The 20,571-nt window shown below is 37.3% G+C and overlaps 2 protein-coding genes across 4 annotated transcripts in view; one reads left to right on the top strand and one right to left on the bottom strand.

Annotated features, from left to right (window-relative positions):
* Positions 1–375: 375 nt before the first annotated feature.
* Positions 376–3,375, bottom strand: c6h7orf25 (chromosome 6 C7orf25 homolog). 2 transcript variants are annotated; one of them, XM_051700703.1, is made up of 2 exons: positions 3,267–3,375; positions 376–2,205 (listed from the first exon to the last, which is right to left on the bottom strand). In XM_051700703.1, exon 2 carries the CDS (start codon positions 2,185–2,187, stop codon positions 874–876), a length of 1,314 nt encoding a protein of 437 aa, XP_051556663.1. In that variant the 5' UTR covers positions 2,188–2,205; positions 3,267–3,375; the 3' UTR covers positions 376–873. The 2 variants fall into 2 exon arrangements, with proteins under 2 accessions (XP_051556663.1, XP_051556664.1); XM_051700704.1 differs by having other exon boundaries at positions 376–2,235; positions 3,267–3,290.
* Positions 3,376–3,509: 134 nt separating this feature from the next.
* Positions 3,510–20,571, top strand: part of LOC127442569 (F-box/LRR-repeat protein 7) — a 53,290-nt gene continuing 36,228 nt past the window's right edge. Inside the window, exons 1-2 of one of the 2 annotated variants that reach the window (XM_051700700.1) lie at positions 3,510–4,158; positions 12,828–12,917. In XM_051700700.1, coding sequence (XP_051556660.1) covers positions 4,122–4,158; positions 12,828–12,917 — 127 coding nt within the window. In that variant the 5' untranslated portion in view covers positions 3,510–4,121. Of the gene's footprint in view, positions 4,159–12,507; positions 12,618–12,827; positions 12,918–20,571 lie in introns of those variants that run through there. The other variant, XM_051700701.1, reaches the window with a different exon arrangement.

Genomic DNA, 20,571 nt, shown 5'->3' with positions numbered 1-20,571 from the left:
TGTTTTGATATTTTTTTAATTGTTTTTTGGTTCATAAATATTTTACTTTTTAATTTTAGCTGAAAAGCCAAATTTTAGGCAATGTTCGCACGAAAACGTTGCCACTGGTTAATGGAACTGAAAATGTTTTTGTTTTTTTATTTTTATCCAAGACATCAAGGCTTGTGGCTATACAGAAATTGACCTTCAAAAAGAAACTCTTCAATGGAGTAAAAAATATCTAGCCCCAGTCACCCTGTATGTGTGTGTGTGTGTATTAGGGCAGATGCAGTGTCACATATTTAACTGAAATTTACAAACAGCTTATGTTCAAAGAGGGATACACCAGGCTTCAAAGACAAATTGATGAATAACACAGAGATAATCTTGATGTGATAACATTTGAAGGATTTTTATTTTTGCTTATATTCATTTATTTTGTACTCTTTAACAAAAATGGATGTGAGAATCAAGATTAACTGAAAACATCAATCAGCTAAACTGATGGTTTTGGAAAAGAAACTTAAAAAAACAAAACTGAAGCAGGTAGCCGAAGGCTTTGAAAAGAAAATAGGCTATTTGCTTGTTTAAACGCTGTTTTTGACACTATATTTTTTATATGGTGATACATTTCTTTAATTTGACATCTGTGCTGGCTTTGCATTGAAGTTCAGCAATCGAGGCACTGAGCTTACGGTGTTTATGTAAAGAGTCACAAAAACATTGCTGTGTTTGACTCTGCGACCAGCTGTGCAATTTATTTGCAACTATACAGTACTGCCTCTCATAAGTGTCTGGCTTTAAGCATGAAATTAACAACCCTGTCCATTTCTTATACAGTTCCCTCCCTTAATGGCTCTTTATAACTTTTACAGCTCTTCAGTCATATTTCTCTCATATCGGAGTTGCTCTCCACTCTTTTCCCTCGGTGAGTGCACGGGGTTGGTGGATGAACACACTGTAGCGCACACCCTGGTTAGCAGCAGCACGAATAAAACCGCTATTTGCAGTTATAGTGACAGCCCGCAATGTGTCTCCTGTCCCAAAGATCATCAGTGATCTACGGTTCACCTTTGAGCTAGTAACCAAGCGTTTGGTGCGCTCAGAGGGCTGGTCTGGAACCACCTTAATCCTGACTAGCAGTTCCTCAGCTCTGGCTTTTTCTCCTGGGCCACCTAAAGTATCCAGGATGACGCGGAAGTCCTCAACGGCAGAATGACAAGCAAACAGCTCTTTTCCCTTCATGAACTCCTCCAGCTTGGGTAGGACTTTCTCTTGCCGTTCCTGTGCAGCTTGCTCAGTCAACACCACCTCTTTAAATTTGAAGTGACAGTTTCCATGGCTGAGGGAGGACACATAAGTGATCAGTGTAGTGATGTCAAGGTTAACTCTGTTGCAAACATCTACCTTCACCTCAGTGGGGAAGGCAAGGCTGGCCACAATGGTGTCCCTATCAACTCGAGTGTGCATGAGGTCTGTCTCATCACTATCGTTGTCATCATCATCCTCCTCCTCTTCTACCTCCACAACTTCATTCTCTAGCTCATGATTTTCTTCCTCCAAACCATGTTTGTCTTCACTTTCATCCTCCTCTTCCTCCTCTCCACCTTCAATCATTGTATTAACAGCAACTATGTCACCTCTTACAGATATACCCATTTCTTTAAGCTTGTCAGCCATAGGGCTGGACACACCATTGTAGAAAGCAAATATAATATGAGGATTGCTGTACTGCACAGGCTGCTGCTGACTGGCTTCAAGGAAATCTTCTGCTTGCTGGATCACACTTTTATCCCCATACTGGCCACGGCCTTGCCAGATATTGTGTAACGCCTCAGCCTTGCGCCCAATAGCCTTCACCCATGTGTGTCCGCCATTTGCCACCACATCAACCACCAATGTCTGCTTCTGCCCATCAGGTCCTTCATAAGCAAACACATGCAGGACACTCACCACATTCTCTAGATTTTCAGCTGATTCAACGATGGCCCTCAGGTGAGTAAGGTTGGTGCTTTGCAGGTGAGACTCCTTGATCACGACCTTGCCAGCCTCCACCTTTTGCAGGAACTTGAGCTCAGCCCGGAGCTTACTGCACAATTTAGCACGTCCCTCAACCTCACGGCCTTGCCGACTACAAATCTTGTCCACTTGCTCAAGCAGCTCCTTGGCTACTCTGATTCTGTCCTGCAGCGTGGAGTAAGTGGCCATTGCTGTTGAACATTATTCCTACAGAATGAGAAAGAAAGAACCATAGAGCTGCGAGACAACATTTACAAGTTGTAGCATGTGATTGCATACTGCATTACTACTACTACATACTATATTTATACGTTATAGATTATTGTTAAATATTTACATCATCTAGCCTACAATCAAGATCTCATACCATGTAGTAGCAAGCAACAGGGGCCTTCAATTTGTTTTCTGGAATTTCCCGGATCTTGGACTATTAACGCAGAACAACTTAAGTATTTTTAGAGGGTTTAAAGGCAGAAATGTGAAGCTTATAATTTTTATAAAAAACTCTATTATTTGAGCTGTAAAGTTGTTTAAATCGTTGTTTTTACAGTCATTTTAGGGTTTGTTGACATTACATCGTCATGGCAGTGAAGTTGTAAAACTGGCTTTAACTTTACATAGAAACGGTTAGTAAACGATTTTATTACACTAAAAATCACATATTGTTTATGTCTTGTGGCTACACTTTAGAAACAGAGAGTATTTTAACGTTTACAGATTGGCCCCATTCACTTCCATTGTAGGTGCCTCACCGTAACCCAGATTTTTGCTTCTTTTAAGAAAATACATTTTAGTGGTCATCAATAATGCCACAAATGCTGTCGATTGATCTTAACTTGCATTAAACCCAGAATATTCCTTTTAAATATCACTCAAAGTAAAAGCATAAAACAAGAACATTTGAAGTAACTGCATAAAATCACATATAGACTACTACTTGCAAAGTATGAGCACAAAAGAAGTACAAGTACAATTTATAAATTAGCCATGGCGTGGTTTTAGTCCACTATAGGATAACAAATTCACTAAGATATAACTCTAAAAGTTCTTACGAGTATAGCAAACTCTGTTCAATCTAGTAAACTGTTTAGATCCGAAAACACCCGGCTTATAAATACGTGGACATGTCAGCTAGCTTGGTTACACACAAGGTTTTCTACAAGCCAGACACACTTCTTCTTCCTGTTTGCTTTGAATTAGAGACCAACAGCAACTGAACGTTTGCCTAAATATAAGCGAAATAATTCGGAAACTATCAAGATACTTACAGCATTTACAGGTTCCTGTATCTTGTGTTTTTAGCCGACACTTTTCAACCCCGAAGTCGAAGAAGTTAGCGCTGTCATTGTATCAGTGAGTATGTATATCGCCACCTGGCTTGGAGGTAATAAAGACAGTCACAGTACATTATAATAGCCTTCAAATTATTGTTGTTTCACGCGGAGTGACAAACTTTGTATTTGGCTATAATTAAGAAATATAGCTAGACTTAATACGTCGCACTGTATACAATAGTTCATAGTCTGTATATCACGCGCACTGCCACTTTTCTTAAACATATTTAACATTCTTAGATATTGCATGTCTTATTAATTTCCCATGGTGTTACTATGACGTATTATGAAGCGCCGCGGCTTTAAATGCTTTGCTGTACTGGAAAGAGGGATGATATTAGGTCAAAGTCACTCTCGCTCACTGCAGACTATGGCAGCCAATGCATGGGAACAGTCATATTCTGCAAGAGCAAATGCGTGGTCCTGACGCAACAAGTATCTGGTTTCCAGTCTCTCCGTTGGATGACTACGCGCTGTCTAGAGACGAAGAGGTGTTAACCCAAAGAAAATCCATATGCAACTTTTTATCTGAACTCTCTTACAGTTTTTAAACTGTCGTTTATGGTTGAGTTTAAGCGATTGCGTAATAGTTGCTCCGTTTTTTTTATTTTTTTATTTTTTTTTACCGTTATTGCTACTTTTCTTGATGTATTAAAGGTGTGAGAGGATCGAACTGTCCGTGAAAGGAGTCTTTGGAGGATTTTCCTCACATCTTTTCTTTAGTTGTACGTGGTTTAAGTATATGGATACTTTTACGGAGCGGAGACGGTAGATTATGCATTCCGCAGGATGGGTGCGAACAATGGGAAACAGAGCGGGAGTGAAGGTGAGTGCCAAAATCAAACTCTCAGAGCCAACTACAATGCTGCTTTTCCACTGTTAAATCTCGCCGTACAGCAGCCATAATTGTGTCAACGTCACTATATTTCTTCTGGACTACAGCAGCCATACAGCAACTTTTGTATCAACCATACTTGTCATTTTCTGTATCAGCATGAGGTTTTAGCCCTTTAAACATGGACAGGAAAAGTATTAGACAAGCTGTTTCTGGCATTTGACCCTAATGTATTTTATACATATTAAACACATATACAGTACATATTATAAAATTATCCATCTTTCTCTCATGTCTCCATGAACTGAATTTGGACAATAAGAATTGATGAAACTGAATACACTGGTGCTTGAAGAGTTAGCTCTGCATAGGCCTATTAGAATGGCATCTTTACTTAGAACAAGCTTAAAACATGCCTAAAACAGTATTAAATGCATGTGAAGTTATTAATTGTTCCGTACTTTACTTTATATATATACAATTTTTATTATTTTTATTATTTTACTCATGCTCCTGCAAATCCAGCTATAAATGACCATCCCACTAAGATTGTTAGTGAACATATTGTAAAGAGATATAGCCTATATTTTATTGATAGAAGGATTCATTGAACTGAGCGTATACAAGGCTAGTAAGGGGCATGCTATGGGATGAATATAGTATCAAAATTATTCACAAATGCATAAACATGTATCCATCAATTTGATAACAAATATCTTTCAAATTGTGTCTGTGAAATTCAAAATTAAATGAATGTGCAGCGATTTGTGAATACAAATGTTCCCTTTTGTATAAATGTAACACAATTTGTGTGTCTAACCAAAGGAAGATGTTTCAAATTAAACACAAAATGGCTTTGTGAAGCATTGAATGTGCATTTGTGGATCAACTGACAAAATGTTTTTGTGTCTATTCTGTCAAACAGATATTTCTCATTGCACAGACAGGAATTTCAGTCTAGAAACTTAGTTAAGATTAAAATAGCAGACTCTAATGCTGACCTGGAACAAAGACCTGGTTGGCCAGGTGTTGGAATCATATTAACTAGAAAGCTATTGACATGTCACACAAACGTATTGTCACCAGGACTTACACTGTAAAATGGGCTTTTTTTTTTTTTTGCCTTTTACAATGTGGCAGGACATTGTCCTTGGTTATACATGAGAAAAATTGTGACAAACCTGAATGTACGCATGTCACTTGATCCACAAATGCATTTGGAACATCTTCATTTGATTGCATCCACAACCTGTGATTTATTTGTACAAAAGGGAACATTTATATTCACAAATATGTCTCTATTTGTACAAATAGCTTCACATTAATTTCATAATAAATTTCACAGACACAAGTAAAAAGACATTTGTTTAAGGCTAATAACATGCATTTGCGAAGTTTTCCCAAATAGATGGGTAGATGTGCCCACATTTATGGATGAATTTAGGACTTATTCATTGGTAGTTGTTTGTGTGTGGGTCGGCCATGGTAAAAACAGCGAAACAAAAGTCTCAAAATTAATTAAACAGAATAGACACAAGAACATTTCAATGAATGCACGCATGTCAGTAAATCCACAAATGCACGTTCAATGCTTCACAAGGTGATTTTGTGTTTAATTTGGGGCGTCTTCCTTTGGTTAGACACACAAATTGTGTTACATTTATACAAAAGGGAACATTTGTATTCACAAATATATCTCTATTTGTAAAAATCACTGCACATTCATTTAATTCTGAATTTTACAGACACAAGTTAAAAGGTATTTGTTTGTGGGTAGTAGGGGTGTAACGGTTCTCAGTAAAACACCGAACCGTACGGTTCGCCACCCACGGTTCGGTAAGCATTGGCACCGCGGTTCACTTCAAGTTTATTGACGCATCTGGAGCACAAGGTTTTGCGAAGAAAATAAAGCATCAAATAGACACGCACAGTTACAACCTCCGCTAATGCACCTGAATCGATCTGTAGATGGATACGCTCCGCCTGTGTTTCACGTGGGTCAACTTGATGACATCACTGTTCTGCAAGTGTTGTGTGTAGTTGAAAATGGCATGTGGAGAAAACGAGCCGCGGATAGAGAAGCCCCCTGCATTATTCAGGTCTCCTGTCTGGACACATTTTTTTTTTGCAGTCAATTACAACAGCAATGGTCAAAAACCTTTAACAAAACAAGTACTGTTTGCAGACGTCGCTCGACGCGAGTTCTGTATGCTGGTAATTATGCCAAAATCACTGGGGAAAGAAAGCGTTCAGTGCACACAGAGCCGCAGATGAGCCAAAACTGCATACACTCCCTTTCGTTTTTAAGCAGGCACTCAGTGCTAATTCGGACAGGCATAAAACAATAAATAAAGCTATTGGGGTGTTCATTGCCAACTATATGTTTCCCTACTCCACTTACGAAGAGGTGTGATTTCTGCGTATGATTAAAACACTCAAGTCGTATTACAACATCCCTCATATCCATTTTAATAGCAAAGTTCCTTCTACAGTGATGTACAGCTTCCGAATATTGAATATATGTGCAGTGGAGTTTGAAATGCATTTTATGTAGCACATGTAGCGTAATAGTGCAGATATGAAGTTAAAATGTTGATTTAGTAATTGGAGAAAAGTTTTTAAAAGACTCTAATGAAAATTAACCATGGTTTTACTCTTGTAATATTGTAGTAACCATGACTGCTGACACCATGATTTTCTTTGCAGAAATCATGGTTTTGATACAATTAACCATGGTTTTACAACAGTAATACTGTAGTTTCCATATAGTAACCATGATTATACTATATATTGTAAACATGACAGTAAACATGTTGGTTTTGTGGTTACTAGGTTTTTACTACAAATACCATAGTTAAACTATGGTTACTGTTAGGGCTGCCCCCTGATAGTCAACCAAACGTTAGTGGATTAGAAGAGTCTTGGTCGACCAAGTTTTGATTGGTCGATTGGTCGTAGAAAAAACTCCACAGGAAACCAACGAACGCCGGTATTACCGCCGGTTGGACACTAGGTGGTACTATGGGGTAATTTTCATTAAGCAGGGTTAGGGTTAAACTTACACAATAAAGCAAAACACCTTGATTTCAAACTTAGAACTTTATTTTTTATTTATTTTAAATAAAATTCAAATGAAACTGGAAAAAAATACGTGCAATTAAAATGTGCATTGTTCAACTTCTTGAAAGATGTTTTTACAACAGTTGTCAACATCTCTCTGGCAAAGAACCTACTTCATCTGTGCATTCTCTACCGGTCGGGTATTTCGTTATCCAGGAAAATATGTGTGTTTGAATAAATTAGTTTTGTTCCCTCCTTCACGATATATATATATATATATATATATATATATAGATATATATATATATTGCAATATCCAATTACATCGGCAAATCCTGGGCTGAGGGAATGGTGAATATTCTTGATTTAGTGATTTTGCATTGAAAATTAAATTAATTTATTTAAAAAACGAAAAACTTAAATAAAATACATTTCTAAATTCAAATTGCACTCCAAACGAAACAGAAAAGCAATTAAAATAATGAAGTGATAAAAGAATAATATATATATATATATATATACTTTCCATTTACCGTCAGGCAAGAATCCGTCTTAACATCATAATGGCGGAAAATTACTTACACAAATGAAGACATAAAAACAATTATAAATATATAAAGAATAATTATAATGATGATAATAATCACTGAAATATAAATCATGGTTTGAGGTGAATGTGTTTTTGTATTTTTTTATGTTTTAATATCAGATGTATAGGCAGCAGAGTTGTGGTCACAATGAACTGCTCTGTGGAAATAAAGTGAACTGAACTCAAAGCACCTCCAGAGCTGAGATGTCTGAGGTCATTTGCAGCACTCATAGACCATACTGTTCTTGCAAAATAAATAAATAAATCAGAAGACAGAAACAAAGAAAGAGTGAGAACCTTTTACGTACACGTGTTCCATGAGACTGCACGCCTCCGTATCAGCACGTCATACATGCACATAGATGGCTTTTCTGTCATTTGTTCTTAATAATATAATAAAGTGTTTCTTCAAGCACGTGTCTGTGTGTCTACGGGCAAATTATTTGTAATATTAATTTGATAATAATAGCCTAATAACAATAATAATAATATGAGCCAAATATCGTCTTAACATTGTCAAAGGCATCAGCTATTGGCGATCACTCTGACCATCATCAATCCCCGAGATCATCATCTGTTGGCACAACCCTAATGTGCATTTCTCTATATAAATTAACAAAATGTTCAGACAGTCTCCTTGCTGGTTTTTCCGACACATTCAGGATCATTACAGCTTTTGCCGGTGTCGCTGCGGCTCGCTTTGTGTGCGCTTGTGAAATGTATATTTTAAATTCTCATTATTAAAGTTTACTATTTCTCTGTAATGTAGAACAGTGTTAGCAATGTTACTTATAACATTCTTTCTCAGCCCTGGAACTCAAACCATTTTCTGATGCCCCACAAAAAATATATTCAAGTAATTAAATTAATATCATAAACATGCAACTAGTCGACTAAGGCTTAAATTAACTCCTACTAGTCGACTAGGAAAATCTTTGGTCGGGGGCAGCCCTAGTTACTGTAAAACAATGATTTTTATTAAGGGAAAACCTGTTGAAGTGTTTGTTACCAAATAGAGTATTCTTACTTTGGATTTGGCAGAAAAAAATAAATAAAATTCTGAACATGGCAAATACTGAGCCGTACCAAAACTGTGACCCTAAAACCACGATACAAACCAAACCGTGAGAAATTTAGTGGATAGTAAGATGCATGTATGACATTTATCAAATTGATGGATAAGTGTTTACACATTTGTGAATAATCTTGATTCTATATTCATCCCATACAATCCCTGCAGATTTTTTTTTTTTTTTTAAATAATAATAATTATGTAATAAATTATTAACCACGTGTTTGATCTAAACAAAATAGGTGTCATTTTAAAGCTTAGAATCTGGACTTTACAATGCATTAAGCTGATCCTACCAATTGTTAAATAATGCTTTTTAATTTGCTGACAAATTAGAACTGTTCTCATAATTAGCAATTTTCTTATCACAACAATTATATTCAGAGTTGGTAGAAAAGTTGAGATAGCCATGTGTTATATATCGTTGGAAAGGTCTCAATTAGTTAAATGCAATGAGCACTCAGAGGACAAAACTGCAGTGAGTATTAGTGTATGAAAGTCCCACTGACAACACATAGACATAATAAACAGGAGTATCTTTTTGTTGCATTTTTCCTTATTCCTGAAACATACATATGGCATAGACGATAACATATCATAACTTATAGCAGACTATCCCAGTTCAAACAAGCCTAAACACAACATATGATAAGTAGATCTTGAAATATCCTTGAAATATTCCTCAAAGTGTGTACATGGAAAGATGATGCACAAAAGGGTGCTCAACACACATGTGGATGTGGATGTGTGTTTGTGTGCACGCACATGTCCGAGGACTTTGTGTGTGCAAACACACATCAACATATGTACTCATCTAAAGGACTGGGATGCTCCAGAACACTTAATATTTCTGTAATTTGTAGTCTAATCTAATCTGAGTGGTAGCTCAGCGGTTAAGGCTCTGGGTTACTGATCAGAAGGTCGGGGGTTCAAGCCCCAGCACTGCCAAGATGCCACTGTTGGGCCCTTGAGCAAGGCCCTTGACACTATCTGCTCCAGGGGTGCCGTATCATGGCTGACCCTGCACTCTGACCCCAGCCTAGCTGGGATATGTGAAAAAGAAGAATTTCACTGTATATGTGCAAATGTGTGATGAATAAAGAAAATTAATTAATTAATTTCCAATGGCCGGTCACTTCAGACCGGGAACACCACAGATGAAACAAAGTGAAATAAAACCAATACAATTTTATGAAAATGATCTAATAACAATTTTTGTGTTCAGATGACATGTGTGAACAAAGTCATGGAATATTATTCCAACTGGATGAAATAAACGACAGTTTTCAGAAAATAAATGTTAATCGTCAGTTTTGACTGGAACACAATATAAGGGTTGTGTCTGGAATTTAAATACAAACGTAAGGACTGATATACTTCTCTGTTAACCTTCTGGTTTTGTTACTGTGTTCAAAAAAGAAAAAAGAAAAAAAGAAAGTAGCTGTATGAACTTAAATGTTTTGGGTTTGGAGCTAATAAAAAACAACTGTGTGCCAACATCAGAGTGCACAGTGCAAACTTACTTGTTTTACTGAAGTAACTGTCAATAGAGGGTGTATGCACTTTAATAAACTGGGATTCTAGGCCTAACACATACTATCATCTTAGCTCAAGGGCGAATTTCTGCATTTTTCCCAACATATATTTATGTATAAAGTGATTCATGGCCAGTGCAGAGATTGCCCATTGAAAAAGTGGACGCTAAATGTTGCCACTGATCATATTCTATTAACCATGAGCTCTCATGCAAGAGACTTCAGTTTCACAGAGTGAGTTCTTGGCTGTGTGAGAGACTTGTGGTGTACTAGTACACACTAGACCTTCTCTGGATGGTCAAGGTTTGGCCTGCCCTTAAGACTGGCATTCAGTGAGAAAACCAAGAACTTTCCAAATGCAACTGTGGCATATTTACATATTTCACATATCACCATCTATTGCAGTACATGCTGTTATCTCTTGCCATTGAGGGCCTTACAAGGTTGATTTTGTTTACTGATTGTCTATTTAATCAATTATGTATACTGCTGAGTTTGCATATAGGATCCTACTTGATTTATTTAATTGCATACTGTATTCTTTACCCAGCTCATCTTGGTAAACAGTGATGTCAGCTTTCTAAGATGCACTCAAATGCACCACATAAAAAACAACAAAACTGCAGTTTGAAAGCAAGCCAACACATTTAAAATGTGTACTTTTCTATGTAATGTGGTGTTTCAGTGCCTTAAATACAGTAAAGGACTTAGTAGTGTTTATTCAATTGTTTGACTTAAGAGGTGATTTCACAGAGTACCAGTCTTTCTTCCCTGCATTTGTTTGACAAATAAACAAACCATAAGCTTTTAGTGCATCTTCCATGGATCTACTAAAACAATTGTTTGTTCATGTTTAATTTGGCAACTACATGAAGTGATCACGTATTTTCCCATCTTAAATTTTCTTCCTCAATAGAATCAGGATGTCCTTGATCTGTTCCAGTGCCACTATAACTTTTAGATTCAACTAAGTGAACTTTCCAAAGGGAACCAGTCAAATGACCTCATTTAGAGTAACTTATGACAGAAATAAACTAAAAATGCAAACCCTTAAAATGCTTATTGTGTTGGTTCTATGTAATTTTGACACTATATAGTCTTCTCTCTTAAAACACTAATGGAACTACAAAGTAGGCAATGCACAACTGCGGTATATTCTTTTTCAATCCAACATTTGCATATATATATATATATATATATATATATATATTCTCACCATAATCATAAAAGTCTTAGGCCTAAAATGTTTAGGTCTAATGTAGAACATCTATGTAACTTGCATTGTAGAACTCAACCTATGTAATGTTTGTTTAGCCAATTAATCTCATCAGCAGTAAAGCACATTCTTCAGAGACAATGAACAATAAACAATGCTTGTGATGTAATCAGACGTCCCATTCGAGGTCAGTGTCTTAGCAAATTCCACTCTGGCTCGCTGATTTCAGTGATAATTTCAAAAACTTTGCCTGTAGTGATATCACCGTTAGACTATTTAGTGGAAAACAGGTTTGTTTACAGAGCAAAACACATTTTTTTGCTCAGCATGTGGAAGCTCCCTGTGTCCGACCATTTATGGTAAAATACAGGCTTATGTGAACACTGCTTATGTTTGCTCTTTCATCGAGCCTGTAAACATGCCTCATATGTGACCTGACGATCTGAAGTGCCATTGCAACAGAAGTGTTTAGGAAAATTTCACACCAATGCATGATTTTTATGTTTACTAATATGTCATTCTTAATTTTGAATTTGTAATTTTTCAGTGATTGTAAAGCAGTGTTCTCATGTTGTAGTCCAATCATTTTCACCATTGCTAATGGGCTGTTTTGACATATTTTTCTAGTAGTTATTATATCAACCCTGACTGTATTTCATATTTAGCCTTTTAATATGAATAAGTGTCAGCAGTCTCAAGTGTCTCTAACGTGCACACTCGGTTCAGGTCAGATTGAGCAGGGTTGCTTAAGTTTTCTTTGGGCACTGTTTTTCTGTGGTGTGATTGGTTAAGAGTACTTCCTTGTCCCTGCCATCTGGGAGTATCTGTGAGAGGCATCTGGTTTGTTAGTCGAAGTTTGTGGTGGATAGAAAAAGAATGTTTGGCATTTATTGTAAGATTTTGTGTGTTCTGTTGACAAATCTTTTTTAAACATAATCACACAGCCAATTTTTTAAAATTCATCCATTCTTGACAGATGTAAGTATGAGAGATTTGTGTATTGTGAGCACCATATACACAGGGATGGCAAACTATAAGATTAGTTTTGATGATTGCATGACCCTTTGTATTAATCTATTTATTTTGCTTTCTTTGATTTACTCATTTTGAGGCTAATATATTGATTCTCTGGTTTTGTTTTTTCACTGGGTGTCCTGATGTGTCCTGAGGTATTCTTTGTGATTTTAGGGAAAGGTAGTTCCAGTATTTCCTCCGACCTGAGTTCAAGTACGGATCAGACATCGACCAAAGCTCCAAAGAATGCAGCTACCAGTGAAGGTAGGGCATATGTTCCTCATTAACCATTACTAGCTAACCTTAAATTTTTCTTGTTTTGCTCCTTTTGACTTGTTGATTGTTTCTCAACAATAAAAGCTTACAATAAACTGGCCAACAGAAACACAGCTAATAACATTGTTTCTTTTACATACATTTTCTCTTTTTCACAATCAAGTCTTCTCTCAGAAAAGAAAATGTGGTCCAAATCTATAGTGGTGTTCAGAGTGTGCTTAGGGGGTTAGAAACTGAGTGTGTAACTGAGGGTTTTTTGGGGGTGAATTGTGTGAATGTGAGGGAAAATAAGAAGACAAATGGATCTTGTGATGTAGCTTGGTTTCATTTCAGGCTTATAAACATGGTGGATGCATTTTTCTTTAAGGACTTTCTCAAAGTGTCTAATTAAAAATAGATGGATGCTATTTGCACCCTGGTGTAGTATATTATATATAGTATAATAACATACTATTATAATAGTATAATTATAACATATGCTATTTGTATTTTGTCTAGTAACATATAGGGCCTACTATTACACTGTAGCAAGTGGTAACCTCCAATTGTTACATTCAGGAGCTATTTCTATACTTGATCTAACTCTTAAAATTAGTTATGTTGGTGTAAACTAGTATTCAGGTTTTTTCAATTATTACGAATAAAATTTTTTAATTTACATATTATCACATGAAAGCACATGAAGCACATTTTTTAAGCGCCAGTGTGCAAAATAACGGAGCACCTGCTCTATCCTCAATGATTCCGACAATACTATTTGCATTTTGTTATAGGTTTGTCTGGCACTAGACTATTGGGGTGCAAATAGCTGCACTGTGTGGCCAGTGCTGTATGTACCTTAGTTTAAAATATAGCTTTTTGATTTGTTTACTCTAGGTATGCTTGATCAGAGAAGAGCAAAACCATACCAACCCTCACGATTCCAACAAACTCTTAAATTAGTAAAAAGAGTAAACTGAGTAAAAAGAAATCTCCAAAAACAACAAAGGCTGTCTGCTGTATGTGGACTTGGATGGGAACGTGAGGTAGACATGAAGGGGGTGTATAGCGTGTGTAGTGTAGAGGGTTTCTCTCTAGTGAGTGCATCCTCAGAGCCAACTTGTGGTGTGTGTGCGTGGTTGCGGCCTGCAGTATATCCAGCCCTGCAGCCCTTCTCTCCTCAGCCTGTCCACAGTAATGTCAGAGTGGTGAGCCCAAAAGATAATTTAACGTTGACAACTGACCGACTTCAACTGCCATGGTGTCCCGAGTGGTCTTTCCACTAACAGCAGGACGATGTCCCAGCACACCGCCCATGATCTCAAACCATGGAAAGTTCTTCTTTTGGGCATTGCTTTGTCCATTGTGCATCTTAACGGATTTGTAATGTTTCCGCAATTTTTTTTTGCTGAAATGCAGGTGTGTGACGTCACATATGTCGGTACCCAGAGATGGACAAAGTTAGTGATAAACATTCACTATTATTAAATGATATCGATCAATGAGTCAAAGTTCCTACATTACAAGATATTAAAGCTTGTTTAAAAAATGTTTGCAGAGACTGGTGTACAAAACACAGTAAATTAAACTCTCTTTTGATGATCGTACACCTGTAGCACAAATGCTAACATAGCAGCATTGTTTATCAGTTGAGTTGCTAGGAAATAGTAAAAACCCTGTTATGCTAACGGGAGTGTTGCAGTTTTGATTGATTAAATGTCATTTTCCAAGCATCTGGCAATGGAATTCCTTTAAGGTTGGAGTTCAGAGAATTGAAGTAGGAATATCCCACATCCGACTTAAATGAAATGCAACACGAGTGTCTCGCTAAACTCCGCCTTTGACATTGACCGCGCCTCAATCACCAGTTGGCCTTCTTTGGCCCAAGGTTAATCGGCGGCCCAAAGGCCATTGGCCGTTGTCCCCAAATAAGCCCAGAGGAGGCACGATTAATCCCCAGAAGTGGTACGCACTAGCACGCCTTCAATTGGCCCAACAATGGAAATGCAGCTAATGACTGCCTCTGTGGCTTTGATTTACACCAGCTCCTCCTTAACACAGCAGAGGGGAAGACATTCTTCTTTAAGCTGTTGTCACCACTGCTTAACTGTTGTGAGGTAGAAGCCACTAATTCTATGGCTCTGTAATGAGCAAGAAAATCTGTGATCGGCCATTGTGAGCTCTAGTTTGCAGCAAGAGACTGCTTTGGTGATTTTCCTTGCCTGTTATGACAAAAAGCAAAAAACAAACAGCAAACAACAAATCACCATCTATGCAACAGGTTGGAAAAGCCTACATGGTTCTAGTAACTATTCATGTTTAAATGTCACATTACACATGGCAAATTTACAACATCATAGAAAAAGGTATACTCAAAAAAAAAAATTTTTACCTAAAAATGTGCTTCAAGTTGTAACCTCTAAATTAACTGGTTTAATTCAAGTCACAAATATTATTTTACATCACTGAATCAATCTTAATAGACCTTTTTCACACTCCAGGTTTTTGAACGTGGAAGTAAACGTTTGCAGGGTTCACAGGGAGTGAATGGGAGATAACAGCAAATATTATTTTCACTTACCCAATTGCTCCAAGGCCAAAAGTAAAAATCCACTCTTAAGTTTGAATGACTTTCAAGAAGAGGAAAAAAATGGAGAGCAGTGGATTAAGACAGTAAAATGGGAGAAGATGCTAAATTTACTGTCACTCAGCAGCTTTAATAGAAACCCCCTCACAGCTGCGGTAATTAATTTTTTTAAATGAATCCCAGGGAAATATATCACAAAGCATAAAATTATAAATTTACACTTAATATTTAAAAAATGTATAACATAATTTTTCTTTTAGATTTACGCTGATAAATAAAGCAGAAACGCGTTATCACAGTCTGTGAAAAAGGTCTGTACATTAGGTTACACCAACAAAACTCATTTAAGGGTTAGATCAGGTAGAAATAGCTCCTTAAGTTAAAAATGGGAGGTTACCGCTTTTACAGTGTAAAAATAAATGGTAAGAACCTAATTAGCAAACTTTCAGTTTATTCAAAGCAAGAAGCTAAAACCACATCAGTTGTGGGTGGTCATTTTGTCTCCACATGTTTGCAAGGGCAGCCAATGAAATGTATTGTGGACAAACTTGGAAATCCTTTTTTAGATGAGTGCTAAAAAAGGGGTTTTTGTGTCCTGAGTTATTTCATTTTAATGTGCATGTTTGGCTGCTCATTGTTTGCCACTCCTGGGATGGAAAAGTGCAGCCACTCATTTGCTCCGAGGTGAGTCATCTGTCCTAACCAAGTATAAAACAGAATGCCAAACTTGCCACTGTTGGTTATACAGTACCTGGAGATGTTTGACTGAGCAGAAGTGGGCAGTGTAACATCAGAGCTGTCAGATAGCATTGTTCTGAGAGAGAGGCCTTTCCTACCAGCATTTCCTCACTGATAACCCCAGAGGAGTGTAAGCCTTGTTGCTTAGGCTGTGGTGTGTTTTTATTGCAGAGTTGAAGCATATGTCAGCTTGAAATTTTCAATGTTGTAAAGGCCTGTTGCAGTTTAAAACTATAAACTACCTGACAAAATTCCTCTGATGCACTTTAAATAAGATTTTTGACATCAGCATCTCCTATACTGGTGTTTAGCTTTTGTTTAGCCAATGCCCTTTGCTTTGCTTCCAAGCATGATTAAATGTACAGTGAGCAGTACAATTTTTACAATTACAATTTTTCAAAGCAGATTGGTTTATATAACTGGAATGTAGCAGTTGACCCCAACTGATCTACATTCACAGAGCACTTTATTTGGAACATTATGGTCCTAATAAAGTGCCTTACGTGGTCTTCTGCTGTTGTAGCCCATCCGCCTCAAGGTTTGATGTGTTATGCATTCTGAGATGCTATTTCGCTCACTACAATTTTACAGAGTGGTTATCTGAGTTACCATAGCTTTTCTGACAGTTTGAACCAGTCTGGCAATTCCCGTTGATCTCTCTCATCAACAAGGCATTTCCGTCTGCAGAACTGTAAGTAAACTCTAGAGACTGGACTGTTGTGCTTGAAAATCCCAGAAGATCAGCAGTTACAGAAATACTCAAACCAGCCCGTCTGGCACCAACTGACCTGTATCTGCATGATTTTATGCATTGCACTGCTGCCACACGATTGGCTGATTAGATAATTGCATGAATAAGTACATGTACAGGTGTTCCTAATAAAGTGCTCAGTGAGTGTACACTGAACCAAAAAGGGTTTACATCATGAGTTGCATAATTCTATTTGGTATTAGTATGCAACAAAATGCATATGAAGACTTGCGCAGCTGGCCATTAAACCATCATATCTAATTTAATGTCATAAGTAATACCTCTCTATAGAAAGTTGTCTGTACACTGTTGGGTGTGGAAGAAGGATAACACTTAGATGTTTTTGTAATGGATAGAAACATCGCTTACAAAAGAGTACCCGGTATTACATTGCTTTTTGGATATGTACCATAGTATTACCATGTTTTTTGGACATGCACCATGGTAGTATATTTAACAGCTTTACATGTACCCACGTACTATGGTACAAGAATATGGTAATCATTCAGTATCATAATATACTGTATATTAAAGTACCATGGTATCACAATCTGATACCATCACTGTACCATGCAGTGGCGATTGCTTTAAGACTACATGGGAAATGTGGCAATGAAGAGATAAATATATGTTCAAATTGTCAATAAAAAATATAAATTACTCTATTTCAATATTTTAGCAAATTAAAGTGTAAAATACTGCACATCACAATCGTGCTGTTTGATGAAGTAATGTAATCCATTCTTTCTAAATGTAATATATCTGTGGAAGTCTAAGGAAGTGGGAGTCTAATGAAAATATCTGTACTATTCAAATCAATGGTACAAAAGATCAATGTTGATTGGACAAGAGGCTCCAAAAAAAGTCATTTCGCTTCTGCCCAGATGTTGTGCTTCTCTGAGAGTCTTTGTGAGCTTCGTAAGCGCTATTTGCATTGAAAAAGCATCTCATTGCTTATTGTACATTGGGCTTTTAAACAATGTATTTTTGTCCCGTCTGGAAGCCTGGCTTCTCTATATGATGGTTGGTTGAGCTCTCAAATGGGCGTGACTTAGCTTAGAGCACCTGTTCAGTTTTTTGCAATCTGACATAGCACCTTATTTCAACTTTCATAATAGGATATTTTGCCTATTGCCACTTATAATTGTTTTGAGCTTAGGAATTTTTTATAAATTTGACTGTTTCAGTTGTAGTTTGAGCAGCATTCCGGAGGCAACATTTCAGACACCAAAAACAATAGTCTATGCTTCCCCACTCTTGAAAAGCAAAAGTCACCACTGGTATCATGGTACTGCCACAGCACTTTTTTGTTGGTGATAAATCAAGCTTTACTCACAAATTCAAAAATACCAAAATGTACAATTATTAGAACACTGATAACATCTTTTGTTGAAGGTGTGCTCTCTTATTTGAAAGTTTAAAGCCAGGCCAAGCGAAAGCATGGACAAAAGCAAGGCAAAGCTGGATTGATTTTATCAGATGTAATTAGCCTAGCAGGCTTTGCTAGTCCTGCTGGAAGTAATCATTAGCCCATTGCTAGCAACATCTTTAAGAAACATATGTTCTCTTTTTTTATTCCCTGAGCTGTAAACTACAGCTCTTAAAGATGAACCAAGGAGCTTTTCACAAGGCTGCACAGTTCTTAGTACACTTAGATGATACCCACGATTTGGCAAAGACCACGCTGATTTATCAGGAGTTTGTTTCAAATTATATGTCAAGGTTATTCCAAAGCAGGGCCCACTCAACTGTTTTTAATTATATGAGCTGATGGGAACACTGTTTTCTTGTACATGTGACATTTTTCACCATAGAATTGCCTTATTTATTCAGTTAGTTAAATTATTAGCAAAGACAGATGTTATAAATCATGTCAAATATCTTTCATTCTCCAGTTCGAACCTTGAAATTAGCATTTCAAACAGTAATCCAGGTCTATGAGCCCCTTCCCTTCTTATGCTTTTCTCCTGAGACATTACACTTAGCCTCTTACTAAGCTCAAAATAATATAGAATTTCTGTATAAAAGACTGAGAAAGTAAAAGCGTACGTCAGCGCAGTGGAATTCACTCTCCTTGACTATGGATTTGAAGGGAGTGCAGACTGACTCCCCAAAGGAGGAGCACTCCTTATTTGATTAGAAAAATTGTTCTACAGAAATTTGGGAAATGGACAGTGGGAGACATTTTATTAGCTTCATATTCATATACCAGTCAGGTTCTGTAAACAAGTGAAGAAAGACTTTGTGTTGTGGTTCAACAGGCCCCTATGAATGAGATGTCCATCATTCTATGCGACGCCATAAGGTGACTAGCAAAAAAAAGTATCTCTTCCATGTAAATCAGAGTTTTCGTCCTAACCAGCCACAACTGCAACAACTCACGAATGACAGAATGTTTTGTTTATTGCTTGGTTTCTATTTCTGCGGTGTCGCACTTGGTAGCCCCATGTTAGGGGAAGGTAGAGGTATACAGGCTATCTGTTGTGTGCAAAGGAAGGTCGTTGTAATGGAACACGTGGTGTTTAACAACTATTAAGGCTCACTTGCACCCTACAGGGCCTTTCTTGCTTACAGTGATCTGATAGAGAGGGTTCATATTGCTGGACATAGTGCGGTTCCTCTTAGTCTACTTTTCATGGAGAAATCTGATCTCAGTATCTGGAGCATGCTGGAGAGAGAGGAGTTAGGGTTGAGTTGAAGTTCACTGGAAGAGATACGTTTCCATGCTGTAGAGGTGGCTCGGGGTCACACACACACACACACACACACACCCATACTCGCATGTATATCTATCCATCTCCTAAATGTGGTTGCTTATAGCATCCTCCACAACATGGCACCTAGAACCGGCCTGCCAACATGATCACACTTGCTTCCAAAAGTTCATATACCCTGAAATCAATCCCATTCAGACAAGTTACTGACAAGCAGCATACCCCATCAGACATTTTAGCATTAATTAAAGCGTGAATACATTTTCCTCTAGCGATACTCGGATGAGCAACCTCCGAGACACGGATTCTGAGCCCGTGGGAACCAGAAAATAATCACGTTCATATAAACAATGATGAACGTGTTTCAGAAGTTTTCGCTTTAAAATATATTATTTTATTACATCATTTACAAGTAAAAATACAACTCGTTTTTGGCGCCACTCTGTGGACATTTCCCCTGGAAACTGGAGCTCACACGTGCCCATACTTTCAACACTTCCTTTGGCCACTGGGGGGCAGTGATTAAAATTTCCGTAAGCACAGACCGATTTCAGCAGCAAAACTTTCGACCTACTGCTGTCGAGTTCATAGTATGATCAGTCTAGGCCTGCATGTGTGGGGAATCACTGGATGTAGGACTGTCACGATTATGAGATTTGGTTGACAATTATCAAACAAATAATTGCGATTATGACTATTAATTTGTTTTAGGGCTCTCACGATTTATTGTCTCTTTTAGGGCTTTCAAGATTAATTGTCAAATAAATGTCATATTTCTTAAGGTGCTTGTGTGCTACATATACCTAAGAAGTAATTTTTACATATTTAAAGGTGCTGTAAGCAATTTTTTCATGGAAAGGTATGCAAAAAATG

Source organism: Myxocyprinus asiaticus, chromosome 6 (assembly GCF_019703515.2).
Source record: "Myxocyprinus asiaticus isolate MX2 ecotype Aquarium Trade chromosome 6, UBuf_Myxa_2, whole genome shotgun sequence".
Classification (NCBI taxonomy): domain Eukaryota; kingdom Metazoa; phylum Chordata; class Actinopteri; order Cypriniformes; family Catostomidae; genus Myxocyprinus; species Myxocyprinus asiaticus.
This window is presented reverse-complemented; position numbering and strand designations above follow the sequence as displayed.